The 20417-nt window shown below is 43.2% G+C and overlaps 1 protein-coding gene across 1 annotated transcript in view; it reads left to right on the top strand.

Annotated features, from left to right (window-relative positions):
• Positions 1-20417, top strand: part of qars1 (glutaminyl-tRNA synthetase 1) — a 61140-nt gene that overhangs the window by 14137 nt on the left and 26586 nt on the right. Inside the window, exons 7-12 of the mRNA XM_059649676.1 lie at positions 1078-1138; positions 8460-8531; positions 12983-13068; positions 15127-15213; positions 16485-16584; positions 18929-19007. Of these exons, the coding sequence (XP_059505659.1) occupies positions 1078-1138; positions 8460-8531; positions 12983-13068; positions 15127-15213; positions 16485-16584; positions 18929-19007 (485 nt within the window). The remainder of the gene's footprint in view (positions 1-1077; positions 1139-8459; positions 8532-12982; positions 13069-15126; positions 15214-16484; positions 16585-18928; positions 19008-20417) is intronic.

Below are 20417 nucleotides of genomic sequence, written 5' to 3'. Positions count from 1 at the left end.
GAATTGCCATGGAGGATGTGGTGGGAATCTGCCTTCTTGGATGGCCACAGTGCATGTGCTGTAGGAAACCCAGCATTTTAACAATGATGGTGAACAATAGTGACATTTCTGAGTCAAAGGTAACTTGGAAGTGGAGTTCCCAGATGTCTAAGGCCCTTATTCTCCCAGTTGGCAGAGGTCACAACTTTGGAAGGTGCTGTCAACAGATTCCCTGTTAAGTTGTTTTCGCACATCTTGTAGATAGTACAAACTATTGGCACCTGGTGTTAATCATGGGAGAATGAATGTTGAAGTTGGTGGAGAAGGTACAGATAATTTATGCTGCTTTACTTATAGATGTGGCTAAGCAGCAGAAGAATTTCTTCACTCTGAGGGTGGTGAATCTGTGAAATTCCTTACCGCAGAGGGCTTTCAAGGCTTGGTAGCTTAGTATATTCAAGAGGGTGAGTTAGACAGATTTTTAATTATTAAGGAATCCAGGATTATTATGGGGAAAAGCAAGAAAGTGGACTTAAGGATTATCAGATCAGCCATGATCTCATTGATGGCACAACAGACTTGTTGGGCTGAATGACGCACTCTGCTCTTTTATGTCTTAATTCAAATTCTTTGGTCAGTGACATAGTGACTGCTTACTATTGACCTCAAAGTTGACTACAAAATCTACCAAACTCCGTGGAAAGGCCTTCACTTTTCCTGATGTTTATTCCGTTCTGCATCTAGCTATTTAAGGCTCTGTAGATTCCAAGAATAGTGATGCAACCGAGGACAATGTCGGACAGCAAACCAGAAAATGACTAACACATTTCTCCCTCAAATTTTATAATTTCTCAGAAATCAAAATCCGGTTTTGCAGTATACATGGGATTGAGGTAGACCTGAACTATGAAAAGTTATTTTAAAATTTTATGTAATTTTCAGCTTGGAATGGAGATATTCGACATCTCATAAATATAGACTTAGTTTTTCAGGCTAGAATTACGATGTGCTGTCCACTGTCTTTGACACCTGCATGGTGAGGCAAGGAGAGATCCAGTTTGGTGTCTCACTTGGCATGTTTTTTTTTCTTTGCTTTAGGCTCCAAAGCAAAAGACACAAAAAGTGGCAATAGAGAGCACAGAATCATCAACCATTAATGGTGAGTTGCAGACTTGTGTTTCAGCATTTAACCAACTTTATACATTTCAATTCAGAGCGACAGATCTCTGTAGGTTGATGAGGGTGTGTGAAATAAAGCATAATCACCTCCAGTGGGAAATTCTGCCAACAGTCTGGCTTTGTGGTTAGCTTGGTTCCCAGGAGTGCAATTTAAAACGACAAGTGTTAGTCCTTGCCCTGTAGCACTGTTGCTGTGTAATGTCTGCCATAACCTATGCTCCAGAGGAGTGCCTTTGTTACGTAGAAACACAGAATATAGGAGAAGAGGAGGCCATTTGGCCCTTTGAGTCTGTTCTGCCATTCTTCACGATCATAGCTGATTGTCCGACTCATTAGCCTAATCCTGCTTTCTCCCCCTAACCTTTGACCTCATTTACCCCAAGTGCTAGATATACTCACCTCTTGAATACATTCAGAACATTGTTCTGTTCCGTTTCTCTATTTCTTTTCCTTAGTGAGTGTCTGGGCTGTAAAACTTCAGTTTACTGTTCTAATCTGGATTGTGCCTCTCTTGGAGAGTTCACTGTAAATCAAGCCTCGCTCTTTTCAGAGTTGTCACAAAAGTTGAAAGATTTTAACAACTACGCAAAGTCCCTTTTACCTGTCTGATAAACCCAGACGAACAGAAACAGGGACTGGGTTTGTGTACTTAACAAAAAAAAAATCACTGTTTATTGCAAATAAACAGGTTCTAATTACATATAAAACAAAGGCAGAATATTATTTAACTGGTGATATATTACAAAGTGTCTGTGTGCAGAGGGTTCTGGGTATCCTTGTACACCAGTCAATGAAAGTAAACTGCAGCTTGCAAGAGGATTTGAGTCCTGAAAGAAGAATACCTGACAGCAGTTATACAGGGCCTTAATGAGACTATACCTGGAGTTGCATGCTGTTTTGGCCTTCCTACCTAAGAAAGGATATACTTGGCATAGAAGAAGTGCTGCAGAGATTCACTGCGCTGACATCAGTGATGACAGGACAGTCCTATGAAGAGAAATTGGCTTGAGTGGACCTGTACTCAAGAGTTTAGAAGGATGAGAAGGGATCTGATTGAAACATATACAGTTCTAAGGGTAAACAGATCAGATGTAGGGATGACTTTTTCTTTGACTAGGGAGTTTAGGACAGGGACACAGTCTCGATATGGAGTAGACCTTTATGACTGAGATGAGGAAATATTTCTTCACTCAAAGGTTAGTGAACCTGTGGAATTCTTTATACCACAGAAGGCTATGAAAACCTGATCAACTAATATGTTAAAGAAAGAGAGTGATACTTTTTAGATTTTAAAGGCATCAAAGAGTATGGGGAGATAACAGGAATGTGGCATCAAGATATGAGGACAGCCATAATCCTATGGAATGGTGGAACAGGGTTTGAAGGCAGACTGGCTTATTCCTACTAGTTTCCATGTAAACAGCTTTGAACGGTTTGAATGTAATTCTAAAACAAAAACCAAATAAACTGTGGATGCTCTAAATCGGGAACAAAAACAAAGTTGCTGGGAAAGCTCAGCAGGTCTGCCAGCATCTGTGAAGGAGAAAACAGAGTTAATGTTTCGGGTCCAGTGTCCCTTCCTCAGAACTGATGGTGGCTGGGAAAACGTTAGTTTATATGCAGAAAATAGGGAGGTGGGAGGGGTAATGAGTGAACGATAGGATAGAGCCCAAAGAGAGAGAAAGACAAAGGAGTTGCTCATGATCAGGCTGGGGGTGTGAATAGTTGTTAATGGGGACTGTTAGTGACTAACAACAGGGGGTGTGTAGTGGCAGGCTACATGGTAACAAGGCCTGGTGTGTGGGGTGGGGGACTGGGACATGGGGGAGTTTAGGCCCCAAAATTATTGAACTCAATATTGAGTCCAGAGGGCTGTAGAGTCCCCAAGTGGAAAATGAGGAGTTGTCCCTCCAGCTTGCACTGGGCTTCACTAGAACACTGTAGCAAGCCAGAGACACAGATGTTGACCAGGGAGCAGCGTGGTGCATTGAAGTGGCAGGCAACAGGTAGTTCAAGATCTTTTTTGCGAGCAGAATGTAGCTGTTCTACGAAGCGGTCGCCACGTCTATGCTTCGTTTCCCCAATGTAGAGGAGACCACATTGTGAGCTGCGAATGCAGTAGAGTAGTTTCTTGGAAGTGCAGGTGAAGAGCCACTAATATCCATTACAAACCTACCGACTCCCACAGCTACCTGGACTATACGTCTTCACACCCCACTTCTTGTAAAAACTCCATCCCATTCTCTCAGTTCCATCCATCACATATGTTCAGATGAGGCCAACTTTGACAAGGGAGCCTCTGAAATATCCACATTCTTGCTCAACCGAGGATTCCCCAGCTCCGTTGTCGACAGGGCCCTCAATCGGGTCTGACCCATCTCACACACTTCTCCCCTCACCCCTTGTCTTTTCTCCTGAAACAGCAATAGGTTTCCCCTTATCCACACCTACCATCTCACCAGCATCCACATCCAGAAGATCATTAGACGCCATTTCCGCGACCTCCAGCAGGATGCCACCACCAGACACACATTCCCCTCCCCTCCCTTGACCGCCTTCCACAAGGACCATTCCCTCCGGGACACCGTGGTCCATACCTTCACCCCCAACACCTCCCTACAGCCCTATGGAATCTTCCCCTGTAACCAGCGAAGGTGTAACACCTGCCCATTTACCTCCTCCCTCCCCAGTATCCAAGTGCCCAAACATACCTTCCAGGTGAAGCAACTCTTCACCTGCACTTCCCAGAATCTACTGTACTGCATTCGCTACTCACAATGTGGTCTCCTCTACACTGGGGAAACGAAGCATAGACTTGGCGACTGCTTCACAGAACATCTATGTTCAGCTCGCAATAAAAAGCCCTGAATTACCTGTTGCCTGCCGCTTCAATGCACCACCCTGCTCCCTGGCCAACAGCTCTGTCTCCAGCTTGCTAGAGTGTTCCAGTGAAGCCCAATGCAAGCTGGAGGGAAAACTCCTCATTTTCCACTTGGGGACTCTACAGCCCTCTGGACTCAATATTGAGTTCAATAATTTTAGGGCCTAAACTCTCCCATGTCCCAGTCCCCCACCCCACACGCCAGGCCTTGTTACCACACAGCCTGCTACTACACACCCCCTGTTGTTAGTCACTAACGGTCCCCATTAACAATTACTTACCCTCCCAGCCTGATTGTTAGCAACTTCTTTGTCTGTCCAGCTGTCTTTCTCTCTCTTTGGGCTCTATCTTATCGTTTACTCCTGACCCCATCCACCTCCCTATTTTCTGCATATGAACTAATGTTTTTCCAGCCACCATCAGTTCTGAGGAAGAGTCACTGGACCCGAAACGTTAACTCTGTTTTCTCCTCCACAGATGCTGCCAGACCTGCCGATCGTTTCCAGCAACTTTGTTTTTGAATGTGATTCTACTGGTTTAAACCCTCTACCCTACACATAGATGCAGGCACACAAAATTACATTTATGTTGTAGATGGAGGACATAAAAATACCAGGGAAACAGTTCAGTGGTACTGGTCCTCTGGATTCAATGGATGGATTTGCTTTTGTTTCTTAAATCCTTTATTTCTCTGAACTTTTCTTATGGGTTCTTTCACTTCTTCACAGGAGGCACAGAGTGACTAGTTCACAAATTACAAAATCTTTGACTTATCGATTAAAAATAATAGATGGGAGAAAAAACTGGTGTTCTTTGTGATGTGGAGGTACTGATGTTGGACTGGGGTGGCCAGGGTCAGAGGTGACATGACACCAGCTTCTAGTCCAGTGCTGTTCCTTTGTCAGTTGAAGTGAAGACAAGCACACGGGCACAGAATTTATAGGTAAAGAGATCAAAAGATCATACAAATGGTTTGAGTGGAGTTGTCAGTAGGCTTAATAGCAAGTCTCTGTAGGTGATCAAAAGTGTCAGACAGTGTGAGTAAAGCATCAACAGTTGAATAACAAGTGAAGGCGTGACCTATGATCCAATTAATCGAGGCAGACAGATATTTACAAAAAATTAAAAATAAGAATGTGCTGGAAACAAACTAAATAGCTGGAATAACATGATAGGTGAAAGAATTGTATGCTGAGGGTCTAACCAAAGTAACAAAACTGTACAAACTAATTAAGGAAGAGAGATCATAACAAGTTATCGAGGTAATGGTGTCAAAACAGGGCAGTAAGGAAAATTTAACAGCTACTGAACAGTATGGTGGGATTACATGTAGCGCGACATGAACCCAAGATCGCAGTTGAGGCAATCTTCATGAGTACGGAACTTAGCTGTCGGTTTCTGCTCGGTGATTCTGTGTTGTTGCGTATCGTCTTGGTTGCCTTGGAGAACACATGCCCGAAGTTCAGAAGCCGAATGTCCTTGACTGCTGAAGTGCTTCCCGACTGGGAGGGAACATTCCTTTCTGGCAATTGTTGCTCAGTGTCCATCCATCCGTTGTCATAGCATCTGCATGGTCTCCCCAGTATACCATGGCTCAGGGCATCCTTGTCTGTAGCGTACGAAGTAGATAACGTTGGCCGAGTCACATGAGCTTCTGCCATGTATGGGGGTTCCTGGTGCTCCCATATGTGATGGTAGTATTCATGTTGACAATCTGGCATGTCTTGCAGAGGTTGCCGTGACAGGGCTGTCTGGTGTTTTGGTCGATGTTGTCGTGAAGGCTGGGTAGTTTGCTATGAATGATGGTCTGTTTAAAGTTTGGTAGTTGTTTGAAGGTGAGAATGGAGGCGTAGGAATGATCTTGGCGAGATGCTGTCCATTGTAGATCACATGTTGAAGGCTGCAAAGGACATGTCATAGTTTTTCTGACCCAGGGAAGTACTGAATGACGACGGGTTCTCTATGGGTTATGTCCTGTGTCTGTCTTCTAGGAGGTTGTTGCATTTTTTCGCAGTGGCACATCGGAACTGGCAATTGATGAGTTCAGCATCATATCCCATTCTTATGAGGGCATCTTTCAACAGCTTTGGGTGTCTGTTGTGTTCTTCCTCGTTGGAGCAGATCCTGCGTATGTGCAGGGCTTGTCTGTAGCAAGTGACTTCTTTAACATGTTTAGGGTGGAATATAGAGGACTGTAGCATTGTGAGGTTATCCGTGAGCTTGCGGTAGACTGAGGTATTGAGGTGTCTGTCCTTGATGGAGATACGTATCCAAGAATGAGACTGATTCTGAAGAGTAGTCCATGGTAAATCTGATGGGATGAAACTTGATGTCGTTTGTAGTCAGTTCAGTGATACATAACACAGAATTGCCGAGCAAAAGCTGACAGCCAAGTTCCATACCTATGAAGATGGCCTTAGCCGTGACGTGCCACACGTAACCCCCATCATACTGTTCTGTTTTTGTAAAACCTTCCTTACTGTGCTGTTTTGACACCATCACCTTGATAACTTGTGATCTTTTTACCTTCATTAGCTTGTACAGCTTTGAATTACTTATTACTTTGGTTAGACCATTGACATGCAACTCTTATACCTAGCATGTTGTTCCAGTCATTTGGCTTGTCTCCAGCACCATTTCATTTTTATTTTTTGTGATAATCTCCCTGCCTCAATTAATCAAATTATAGGTTATCCCTTTGCTTGTTATTCAGCTGTTGACACTTTACTCACACTGACACTTTTGATCACTTGTTATTAAGCCTGTCGATATTCCAATCACATCATTTGTACAATCTTCTGATTTCTCTGCTTATAAACTTTGTGTATGCTTCTCTTCTCTTAACCTGATGAAGAAGCAGCGCTCTGAAAACTAGTGATTTCAAATAAACCTGTTGGACTATAACCTGGTGTTAAGTGACTTCTGACCAGGTTTTCTTTGCTTTAGATTTTTTTTTTCTGCACACACAGAGGGACAGATGTCATCTCCACTTTGAGGTTCAAAGGCTACTTACTATATCATTCAAACCCACAAGCTGTTCAGCTACCCTCGAACCATTCCAAGAGTTGTCATCAGGCTGATGACCCTCAGCACCCACAACTGATTATGATTCCACAAACTAATCAACAATCAAATTCATGGGAAGTGAGCATCATTGCCTGCTCCAGCATTTATTGCTGATTCTTAGTTGCCGTTGAGAACATGGTGGTGGTGAGCTGCCTTTTTGAACTGCAGTAGTCCATTTGGTATAAGTAGATTCACAATACGGTGGGAGGGAATTCATGATTTTGACCTGGTGACACTGAAGGAAAGTTGATATTTTTCCAGGTTAGGAAGGTGAGTGACTTTGAGAGGATCTACAAAGTGAAGCTACCTCTACATTGTCCCATCAAAAGCTTCCAGGCCAAGTGAAGCATGGAGTTGGATGTACTACAGAAGAGATTGGTACTATAGAAGTAGAAGATGTAGAGTAAATGTCTCTCTAGGCTGACCCCATTAAACATTCCCAAGGTACTGCGATTACAGAAGCAGAGCAGAAACTGGATACTCCCAAGTCCACTATCAACAAGAAGTTCAGTGTGTCACGGAAGACCTCCCTTTTGCCTGAATGAGTTCGGCTTCAGGATCGCTGAAGAAGCTTGACACCATGCAAGACAAAGCGGTCTGTTTAATTGGCAGCCCTCCAACAGATCCTCAATACCCATCTCCTACATTGACTGGAGTGCGCTCGGCAACATGCACTTGGTGAAGCCACTTCAGCAGCAACTTTCAAAGCCCATCACCTGGCAGAACAAAGGCAGCGATGTTGTGTGAAAACCATTGCTTCCAATTCATGCATTATGTTGATCTGAGCACATAACCATCCTCCCTGATTCTGTCCCTCACACAGTCACCACAGGGAATGCTGTGGTTTGAGAAGACCCAGAACCAGCTTCTTTGGGCAGCCAGGGATAAACAATAAGTGAGAGCAAATCATTGCAAATGCTGGAACTCTGATACAAACACAGAACATGCTGGAGACATGTTGTTGGTCTGGCAGCATCTGTGGGGCAAGAAGCAGTTAATGTTTTGAATTCAACATGACGCCTCCTTTTCAGGAGTTTATTCCTCTTTCCACCAATGCTACCATAGCTGATGGGTTTCTCTCTCCTCTTCTGTTTTGATATGTACCCTTTCAAAAAAAGTTCCAGGGTTGTGTAATTTTCCAGCTGGATATTTCTTTAGAATTAATCTGCATGTGAAATTTTAGCAGGTTAGCAGTAAAAGAGGTTACCGAACTAAGACAGGTAAATGGACTTTGGGTACAGATCAGACTTTAACTAATTGTGGTTGAACAGGTTTGAGGGACTGAATGGCCCCCTCTTGTTTCTATAGTAGCCTGAAGTCTAAACATTTGTTCTTCCACTTGTGTTACCTGCAGGTGAAGTGGAGGCGCAGTCTGCCTCTCTCATGGAACAGCTGCGTGGAGAGGCAATGAAGTTTCACAAACCTGGTGAGTGGTTATGTTCGAGAAAGTCACCTGCTGACCGATAGAAATAAGATTAATCTTTGTCTTTTCTTCTGGTAACCAAACATGATGACTTGTGACAGCTCTCCTTTCTGTTGAGCCTAAAGGCTTGTCTTATATCAATGGTAGATGATAGATTGCTATAAAAACTTTAACAAGGTGATGGACTAATCTTACACAAGATATACTTTATGTTTATGGCTTATTATAATCAACCTGTTTAGGCATGGTATAACATGCTTCAAAAACCGATGAAACTTGACCCTTCTGGGCCAGAGGTGGGCTTACCACCCTGTGTCATGAGAGTCCCAGCTATTGCATCATAACAGTAGATACAATCATTTAACTAGTTAGGCCTAATTGCAACCATCTGGGGGCAAGAATGTCACATTTGTCGTCATTGGGGCCTCACTACTTTTTTCTCCATCCAAATACTGAGATATGATGTGGTTGGATGAAGTTAATGAAACTTCCAAGACTATTGCTTTCAGCTCCAGGACCTTTAAAAAAAATTGTTCCGTCAGGTTTTGTTTTTACATGTTGCAAGCATACACCTTTCAACACAACATCCATAGTTTCAGTCTCTTCCAATTTCTCAAAACACAAGTAAATCTGCAGTTAATGCTAACCATCTACACAGAGTTAATAGATTCCTTTCTCTCTTTCTTTTTAAATAAAAATTGGACTTCATATGTACAATAAAAATGCCAAAAGCAAAAGCCTATCCACAATCATAGGCATTTCAGAGATTTCCTTTCGGTCCAGTAATTTTTCAAGCTAGCAAGGTCAATTCTTCACCATTTTACTACCTCTTTAGAGTATTGAGATAACACAGTGTGGAACTGGAGGAACACAGCAGGCCAGGCAGCATCAGAGGAGTAAGAAAATTTGTTTCGGGTCAGGACCCTTCTTCAGGAAAAAAAAATGGGTCCCAACCCAAAACGTCAACTTTCCCACTCCACTGATGCTGCCTGGCCTGCTGTGTTCCTCCAGCTCACACTGTGTTATCTCTGACTCCAGCATCAGCAGTTCTTACTATCTTTCTAGAGTATAACATGCTTTTTGTTCTTAACACAATCACTACATGAGGTTTTAGTTTACTTCTACAGGAATATAAATGAATTCTGAGTTAATGCTAATCACCCTACTGCAATAAAATACAGCGCAAAAAGGCAACAGAATGAGCATACAGTTAATAATACTCAGACAGTAACCTGGCATTGTGTAGCACTCTTTACAAGCAGTGAGAGAGTGTGGATTTGCTGGCATGTTGACAGACTGATGTGTCATCAGGCCCTTTCACAATGGGGATTTCATATTAGTCTTTCATACTGCTCTCCACTGGAGAGTTTACAGATATTTAAAAATCATAGCTCAGATTTGCCCCTGAGCGAAATATTCATAGACCCTAATTCCAAAAGAACAAAGCACATGAGAGAAGCCTGTTTTTTTTTAAATTGTTTAAAGCAAACCCCCCCCATGAACTAGGCATAGACAAGCTATTAGAATACAGCTAGAAACATCAAAGGCACAGTCCTTCTGCTATTTTAAAGTGAAATTGTTTAGCTATCCCATAATTGTACAACACTGTTTTAAGATCTGCAGTCATGGCCACAGTTCATGAGCACTTTGGAACTTTCTGAGGCTGTGAAAGGAGCTTAAGGAATATATTTTTTCAATACTTTAGCTTAAACTGAAGGCTGAGCCACTAGCAGCCAGCCAGGCAGGCAGCAGAACAGTCATTATTCACGATACAATGTCAGAATGTCTAACATGCAAGCTATTTTCAAAGGCTCTTCAAAAGAAAGCATTAAACTCTGCCTGCAAGGTGTACCTGTAGTGTCTGCACCCCCCCTTCCATTCAGACCAAGGCTAGTGAATTCAAACTGGTTGCAATAACACCAAGGATATTGAGCTTTTTTCTTTGTCTCCCTGGTGTTCTACTTCCCCACCTTACTACAAAATGAGGTGTGATAGTGGCGTAGTTTTCGAGCTGGAAGGGAAGCAGGCCTGTGGAACATCACTCAGGTGGCTGCTGTTCCTGTGTTGACAAGCCGTCCGCTGTTCAGCATAGTCTCTTGTCCTTTCTCCAAGGCAGCTCACCACATAGTGTTCAGGAGCATGAGATTGCCTACTGTTTTATTATCCACCCTTACATGACTGATAAAGGGTTATAGTGAAAGAGTGGGGCAATGAGATTAGCCTGGTCTGTGAAAAGCAGTTCCAGGGACACAGTTTAATTGGAGAAAGGGCAGACAGGCAGACTCTTTGTTGAGTGTACTGTAGATTAAGATTTTAATACACCAGGAGCTGTGGATGGCTCTGTCCTCTTAGACAATCTCAGGAAGAAGCATTAGCAGCTAAGAGTTAAAGCCAGGGCTCGAACAAAGTCCTGAGGAGTTGTGAAAGTGGGATAGTCACGCTCTGTGTCGGGGAAGTTGTAAGGAATTCGGAAGAAGCCTTGCAAGGGTTTAATAATTCTGCGCAGTTGAGAGAGTGGGGATTGAAAAGCTCAGAAGAAGCAATCCTTTCTTCATTATATGAGCAAAATTAGAGCTCAGGTTGAAAACAATAATTAGTTTTAATGAGAGACAGAATGACACAAATTAATCAGAGTCATCGAGTTATACAGCGCAGAAAAGGCTCTTCATCCCCTAAAGTCTGCACCAACAACTGCTACTAAACATACACTAATCCCAGTTTCCTGCACTTGGTGCATTTCCCTGAATTTTATGATATTTCATGTACTCATTGGAATTTTTTCTGAAGATTCCAAGGTTTCTGGCCTCCGCTACCTTCCCAGGCAGTGTATTCACAAATCTCCTCTGAATCTCCAGTCTAATACCCTAAAACTATGCCCCATTGTGATTGACCCCTCAACCATGAGAAACAGCTGATCCCTACTGACCTGTCTATACCCCTCGTAGTCTCATATATCTCAATCGTGTCCCCCTGGTGTATTAAAATCTCTGCTTTAAAGAAAACAATCCAAGCCTATGTAGTTTACTCTTATGGCTCAATTTCTCCATCCCAGGCAACATCCTGGTGCACCTCCTCAAGTGTTATCATATCCTTCTTGTAGCCAGAACTGCACATAGTACTTCAGCTGTGGCCTAACCAATTCTTTGTACAAATCCAATATAATCTCCTTGCTGTTACACTCTATGCCATGACTGGTGAAAGCAAGTATCCCAAACGCTGCCGTAGCTGTTCTATTCACTTGCTGTTCCAATTTCAGGGATCTGTGAATCATTGGCCCAAGACCCCTCTGTTCCTCTAAGCTATCCAGTGCCCTGCCATTCCTTAAATGCTCCCAAACCTTGTTCCTTCTACCAAGATGCATCACCTCGCACTAACCAGGGCTAAATACCATCTACCACTGGTCTGCCCATCTGACCAACCCATCTATATCTTCCTGTAATACACAACCATTTTCTTTGCTGTTGACCACTCTACCAATCTTGGTGTAGTGTGCAAACTTTCTCAACATGCCCCCCACATTTTCATCTGTATCATTTATGTATATAAAAAAACAGCAAGGGTCCCAGCACGCTGAGCTCCAGTCAATCAAACAGCCTTCTACCATCACCTTTTGCGTTCAATGACGAAGGCCGTTTCTGATCCAGCTTACTAAGTTTCCCTGAATTTCATGTGCTTTAACCTTCTCAATCAAGCTCCCATATGGTGCCTTGTCAAAAGCTTTGCTAAAATCCATATAAACTATAGAACATTACTGCACAGTACAGGCCCTTCGGCCCTCGATGTTGTGCCGACCTGTCATACCGATCTCAAGCCCATCTAACCTACACTATTCCATATACGTCCATATCAACTGAACTTTCCTCATCTACATACTTGATCACACTTTTGAAAAATTCTCACAAATTTGTTAGGGATGACCTCTGTCTGACACTATCATGCTGACTATCCATAATTAACCCATGCTTTTCTAACTTTCAGAATTTTCCTGCAATAGTTTCCCTACCATTGATGTGAGACTCACCCGTCTATAATTTCCCAGTTCTTTTTTTAACACTCTTCTTGAAAAGTAGAAACATTGGCCATCCTGCAGCCCTCTGCTACTTCCCTGTGGCCAGAGAGGAATAAAAACTTGTATCAGAGCCCCTGCAGTTTTCTACCTCACCTCTCGTAGCAGCCTGGGATGCAGTTCATCCAGGTCAGTGGATTTGTCTAATTTTAAGCCCCACAGAACCTCCAGTACCACCTCATTTGGAATTGATGCATGGCTATGGAGAGAGATGAATTGGGTTAGTATTCAGTCTAGGAGTGGACAGGCAGGAGCAGTGAGTACTTTGCTGGTCGCATGATTCTTGATATGAAAAGATTTTTGATGAATCTGGATTTAACTGTGTGCCACTTGGATTGTTCACTTCCTAATGCCAAATATCTTGTGTTTTTTCTCCTGTCAATTACAGGTGAAAATTTTAAGACAGAGGGTTACGTTGTCACTGCAAACACTATGGACTTATTGCAGAAACATCTGGAAATTACAGGAGGCCAGGTATGTTGCCTTTAGCTAACCACCTCAGGCTGCCTTGTGCTGTCCTCCTTTCAATCCCACATTGTCTGTTTTTATCCCACTGTCACCCTCCGGTTAATGCTGCTGTGTGAGGTAGTTTGAGGGGCTGAAGCCAGCTTTGTATTAATTGTTCCTCATTGACCAATGTCTTCCAAATACTTAGGACTGAAATCATGAATATTGTAGCCGAGGTCATCAAATCCTTCAAAGTTCCTGATAAATTGCTGGTATAAGATGAAGAGGTTTGGCAGAGGCTTCCATTGCGCAGGATCAAATTTCTGATCTGTGAAGACAATAACATTCACAGTGATGGCTGTGATAACTCCATTTTACATTGTGACCTCAATAAGGGGTAACTTTCTCATACAAAAGTTTGTGTGTGTATGGAATGAGTTGCCAGAGAAGGTGAGGGAGGCAGGTACAGTTACAACATTTAAAAGGCAACTGGTGGGGGCTGGGTATATGAATAGGATGGGTTTAGAGGGATATGGAAGTTGGACCATAGGATCTGTTTCCATGTTGTATGACTATGACTTGGAGATGATGCTTAGGACAGACTGTTGCTCTCTGTGTAGACTAACCGAGCTGTTAGTAGGTTATTGTTACTGTTGTACTTGGTTAGTCTGTTGAAGTAAGTCAGGGGAGGGTAGGGCACAACTGACTACAAACCTGAGACATTTACCAGGCGTGGAGAGGGAAACGTTGTCCACATGAAAGGGCCATTTGGGAAGAGTGAGCCTTTGCATCTGCAGAAGGAAAAATATTTAAGAGTTCAATAAACATTGATTAATGCAGTACAGCAGGACGCTATTCTGCCCACCCTAAAGTAAAGTACAAGTAGAGCTGTAGTAGTTGCATTAGTACAAGCATCATGAGTCAACTCTGTGGCTGTCACAGCTGCAAACCTTTATCCAATTCGATTCACACCACATAATATCAAGAAACGTTTGGAGGATTGAATACTGCAAAGGCTATGGGCACTGACCACATTCCTGCAATAGTAGTGAAGACTTGTGCTCCAGAACTTGTTGCACCCCTGACCAAGATCTTCCAGTACAGTTATAATGCTGGTATCTACCAGATGATGTTGGGTAATTGCCCAGTTCTGTGTTGTACACAAAAAGCAGGACAGATCCGACCTGTAAATTTTACCCCCCCAAAACTGAAGTCAATGTGAATCAGGCAAAAATTTAATTTGAGCCATGAGGCACAAAGGAAGAGGGTTGTGGTTGAGGTTAGTAAATTCAGCTCCAGAAGTTCCCTACCGGGGTTCCCCAGGGTAGTGTCCTTAGTCTGACCTCCCAAAACATCTAAGAAGCTTGACACCATTTAGGATAAAGCGTCCTGCTTGTTTGTCATCCCATCCATAAACATCCATTCCCTTCACCAATACTATATACAAGATGGACTGCAGAAATTCCAAGGCTTCTCAGGCAGCACCTTCCTAGCCTATGCCTACTACCATTGAGAAGGACAAGGGTAGCAGATGCTGAGCACCAGCTGCAAGTTCCTCTCCAAGCCACTCAACATTCTGAAAGATATCTCATTCCTTCCCTGTTGCTTGGTCAAAATCCTGGAATTCCCTCCATAATGGCACTTCGGGTGTACTGCATGGACTGCAGTGGATTAAGAAGACAGCTCACTATAACATCCTCAAAAGCAATGAACGCTAGCTCAGTCAGTGACACCCAGGTCCAGTGAGCACTGACAAGAAAAGAAGACCTCATTCCCTTCACTAACTGTCTCTCCCGCTGCACAAAAAATTTCTTCTTCACTCGGACAGTTAGGTAAAAGTTGGTCCCCCATGCCTGGTGCTTTCAACTTAACAGATGGTAATGTATTTGCACTAAATGCTCTGAGATAACAAAGTGTGAAGCTGGATGAACGCAGCAGGCCAAGCAGCATCTCAGGAGCACAAAAGCTGACGTTTTGGGCCTAGACCCTTCATCAGTCTGCACTAAATGCTCTGTAGCTTTAAGAACATTTACTTTGGATTTTATTCTGCTTATGAATTTATTGTTATTCGTCTCGTTGGTTCAGGTACGAACACGGTTTCCACCAGAACCCAATGGTATTCTCCATATTGGCCATGCAAAGGCCATCAACTTCAACTTCGGCTATGCTAAGGTGAGAGCTCCCTGGAGCTGTATTCCTGTTTGCAGTAAGTTGACTATAGCTGGGAGGAGATTGGCCTAGCCTCCCAAACAACACATTCCCTGTAGATGCACCCAAATCCAATAGCTCAACACAATGCATCTCAACTGTGATTCTTCTTCACCTCCAGTGACAGACCTGTGCCTATTAGTACTGCACCCCATGCTGTATGCACTGACAGACCTGTCCCCACCAGAACTGTACCCTCGTATTACAGAGAGAAAGAATAGTCGCTACTTTAATTGCTTAGGGCCAGCCTTTAATACAGCCTTACTTGATAGATGAACAAAGCAGCTGAATTCCAGATATAAGGTGAAAGTAACAATCCTCAGGTTCCTCAGGGCAGTGTACTAGACCCACCCATCTTCAGCTGCTTCATCAATGACCTTCCCTCCATTTTATAAAAGTCACAAGCAGGGATGTTTGCCAATGATTGTCCAAACTTCAGCATCATTCAGAAACCCGGACAATATCCAGGTTTGGACTGACAGGTGACTAGTGACATTTGTGCCACACAAATGCCAGGCATCAAACCATATCAAATGCCGTCACCCCCTGAAATTCCATGATATTGCCATTGCTATATCAACATCCCGGGAGTTACTATTGACCTGAAACTGATTTGGGTTTCCATTTATTTACATCTGCTACAAGAGCAGGTCAATGGCTAGGAAAACTACAGCAAGTAACTCCTCACCTGATCCCCCAAAGCATGTCCCTCATCTATAAGGCATATAAGAGTATGATGGAGTGCTCACTATTTGAATGGGTGGGTGAAGCTCCAACCATGACGAAGCAATCTACTTAATTGCTGCCCATCCATCAGCAGCGGTGTGTATCATCTACAAAGTGCTCTTTAGCAACTCACCAAGCCCCCTTCACACAATCATAACTTGGAAATGTATCACTGTTCCTCTGTCACTGGGTCAAAGTCCTTGAACTCTCTCCCTAACAGAATGGGGCATCCCTACACCTGTTGACTCCAGAAGTTTGAGAATGTGGCTCAGCACCACCTTCAGATGCAGAGATAGGAATGGGTGACAGTTGCCAGTAATATTCACGTTCTGTAGTTGAACAAGAAATGCTGCTCTGATTCCCATCTTGTTCGGCTTAGGAAGAACCTTCTGATGAGGTTTTCAGTCACATCCCTCTCTACTTGACACTTGGCAGCTTCTTCCAGGCCTGAGGGCTAACACTGCTCTGTGTTCTGAAATTGTATTTATGGAGTTGTACATTAATTACAGGCAAATGATGGAATCTGCTTCCTTCGCTATGATGACACAAACCCAGAAAAAGAGGAGGAGAAATATTTCCGAGGCATCAAGGACATGGTGGAATGGTTGGGTATGTAATCAACCAAAAAACAGAAGTGAAGAGAATTTGGAGTTATGGTTTGGATCCAGTGAAAGGTCCTGAAACATTAACTCTGATTTCTCTTCACAGATGCTGCCAGACCTGTTGAGCTTTTCTAGCAACTTCTGTTTTTATTTCTGATTTACAGCATCCGCAGTTCTTTCAGGTTTTATTAGGTATGTGCCAAGATTGGTAGCAGTGGAAAATCATTCTTGGTACATTCAGTTGTGTTTTCATGCTGTACCTTCATGACCCTTTTGCTTATCTGTATGGATTTGTAACAGTTCACTTCTCAGAACAAAGACCCATGCAGTCAGACTGCTGATCCTTCCCCGGCTCATGAAAGAAGAATCACACAGATGTGCGCGTGAACACAGTTATATATATTTTTTCAAAGATCAAAGAAGATCATAGAATCCCTGCAGTGTGAATGATGCCCTTTGTCCCAACAAGTCAACACTGACCCTCAGCGCATCCCATCCAGAGGCAAACCCCCCCCCCCCCCCCCCACCAAACCTACATATCCCTAAACACTACAGGTAATTTAGCACTGTCCACCTAACCTGCGTGTCTTTGGACTGTGGGAAGAAACCGGAGCACCCGGAGGAAACCCACGCAGACACGAGGAGAATGTGCAAACTCTACACAGACAGTTGCCCGAGGCTGGAATCAAGCCCAGGTCCCTGGCGCTGTGAGGCAGCAAAGCTAACCACTGAGCCACCGTGCCGCCCCTATGTCCCTGTATTAAGTCACCTATTGTCAGGGAGACTTTGTTTATGGAGACACCCAATGATTGGTTCATGTGTATAGCCAATAAATGAGGCCCAGGCATTTGTGACTCTGGGCTATGTTTGTTTGATATTAACTTTAATTCTGCCCAAGTCTAGTGCAGTTCCCAGTCAGGGCTCATGGGTGGTGATGAGCTGGAACAATGGTCTTGATTTTTCTGATATTTGTTGTCTGTAATTAGCTAACTCAATGTCATTATAGAACATAGAACATTACAGCACAATACAGGCCCTTCGGCCCTTGATGTTGTGCCGACCTGTCATACCAATCTGAAGCCCATCTAACCTACACTATTCCATGTACGTCCATATGCTTATCCAATGACGACTTAAATGTACCTAAAGTTGGTGAATCTACTACCGTTGCAGGCAAAGCGTTCCATTCCCTTACTACTCTCTGAGTAAAGAAACTACCTCTGACATCTGTTCTATATCTTTCACTCCTCAATTTAAAGCTATTCCCCCTCGTGCTTGCCGTCACCATCCTAGGAAAAAGGCTGTCCCTATCCACCCTATCTACCCTCTGATTATTTTATATGTTTCAATTAAGCCACCTCTCAACATTCTTCTCTCTAACGAAAACAGCCTCAAGTCCCTCAGCCTTTCCTCGTAAAACCTTCCCTCCATACCAGGCAACATCCTAGTAAATCTCCTCTGCACCCTTTCCAAAGCTTCCACATCCTTCTTATAATGCGGTGACCAAAACTGTACACAATACTCCAAGTGCAGCCGCACCAGAGTTTTGTACAGCTTCACCATACCCTCTTGGTTCCGGAACTCGATCCCTCTATTAATAAAAGCTAAAACACTGTATGCCTTCTTAACAGCCCTGTCAACCTGGGTGGCAACTTTCAAGGATCTGTGTACATGGACACCGAGATCTCTCTGCTCATCTACACTACTAAGAATCTTACTATTAGCCCAGTACTTTGCCTTTCGGTTACTCCTACCAAAGTGCATCACCTCACACTTGTCTGCGTTAAACTCCATTTGCCACCTCTCAGCCCATGTCCGATGTGTAGTTCTACTGAAGTACATAAAATTGGCCTGAATGAGAGACTGAATTAAAACAAGTTAAACATTCAAACAAGGCCTCTGGTGGTATAAACAAGAGAACATCGGGCTCCTGGTTGTGCCGTAATCCTACTGATTGAGAATGGAAAACAGCCTTTTGAAATTGCAGCTGGTTAAAATAAGTGGTTTTGTCCCGATGACTCCTGACCATGAACAAAAACAAATTGCTGGAAAAGCTCAGCAGGTCTGGCAGCATCTGTGAAGAAAAAAAAACAGAGTTAGGATGTTTTGGGTCCGGTGACCTTCCTTCAGAACCTTAAAGGACTCTTCCTCAGAAGACTGTTGACCATGGTCTGTTTGATTTATGTGTAAAATGGAGGAGAGAGATCCAGTTTCGACACCTAATAGAGAAATCTCTGTGTTTGGGACAGTTTGATTAAAATTATTGGTGGAGATAGAATGCTGGCTGGGTGACCTTGGGAACAGAGATGCCAGGCTGCTGTTAACTGCAGTTACTTTATTTCTCTTTTCAGGTTACAAGCCTTTTGCTGTGACCCATGCTTCTGACTATTTTGACCAGCTGTATGATTGGGCAATGGAACTCATTAAAAGGTGAGTCATATTAGTGACTGTGCCATTTTACCCTTAAGGTTTATGCCCCAGATGAACACTCTGACAGCCCTCTTCATAGGTTATCAGCACAACTCTTCGTTCCGTTACTGTGTGTTCTCCAGTTTCAATGCGGTAGTTTCAGGCTTTCCATTACTAATACAATTTTTTTAATCCCAGATTTATGTCATTTGTATTTTGAAGTTGTCATGGTGGAATTTGAATCCCTGTCTGTGTCTCAATGTCCGTAATAAAACCATTGTGTTACCATAATAGGGACTTACTAATGATTGTCTGGTGTCTATGACCCTTAGCCTTTGACTCTCCATAAGTGGAAGAGTTAATAAAAATTATTGTTTGGTACTAAATATTAGCTTGGGATATAACTCTCAAAACTAATGAACAGATTAGTAAGAGGAGCTGTTGCAAACACAGCATTATGTATTTCTGGCTGCTGAACTTTGTTAATTCTTCATTTGACAAATGCAGGCAAATGCGAGGTCATGCATTTTGGAAGATCAAATTCAAGGGCCAACTATACAGTAAATGGAAAAGTCCTAGGGAAAATTGATGAACAGAGAGATCTGGGTGTCCAGGTCCATTGTTCCCTGAAGGTGACAACGCAGGTCAATAGGGTGGTCAAGAAGGCATACGGCATGCTTTCCTTCATTGGGCGGGGTATTGAGTACAAGAGTTGGCAGGCCATGTTGCAGTTGTATAGGACTTTGGTTCGGCCACATTTGGAGTACTGTGTACAGTTCTGGTCGCCACATTACCAAAAGGATGTGGATGCTTTGGCGAGGGTACAGAGGAGGTTCAGCAGGATGTTGCTTGGTATGGAGGGTGCTAGCTATGAAGAGAGGTTGAATAGATTAGGATTATTTTCATTAGAAAGACGGAGATTGAGGGGGGACCTGATTGAGGTCTACAAAATCATGAGGGGTATAGACAGGGTGGATAGCAAAAAGCTTTTTCCCAGAGTGGGGGACTCAATTACTAGGGGTCATGAGTTCAAAGTGAGAGGAGGAAAGTTTAAGGGAGATATGCATGGAAAGTTCTTTACGCAGAGGGTGGTGGGCGCCTGGAACGTGTTGCCAGCGGAGGTGGTAGACGCAGACACGTTAGTGTCTTTTAAGATATATTTGGACAGGTACAAGGATGGGCAGGGAGCAAATGGACACAGACCCTTAGAAAATAGATGACAGGTTAGACAGAGGATCTTGATTGGCTCAGGCTTGGAGGGCCAAAGGGCCTGTTCCTGTGCTGTAGGTTTCTTTGTTCTTTGACGTAAAGCATAGTTTGTCGATGTTACACTAATTAAATCTTTACTTTGTGATTCACTTTCTTTTGCTATTTCTTTTTGAAAGTAGCAGGCATGTTGATAAATATTTAGTCATAAGATTTTAAGCACAG

The sequence above is a fragment of the Stegostoma tigrinum genome, chromosome 11, assembly GCF_030684315.1.
Source record: "Stegostoma tigrinum isolate sSteTig4 chromosome 11, sSteTig4.hap1, whole genome shotgun sequence".
NCBI classification, from domain to species: Eukaryota; Metazoa; Chordata; class Chondrichthyes; order Orectolobiformes; family Stegostomatidae; genus Stegostoma; species Stegostoma tigrinum.
The sequence above is the reverse complement of the archived record's forward strand: the minus strand, read 5'-3'. Positions and strand labels throughout refer to the sequence as shown.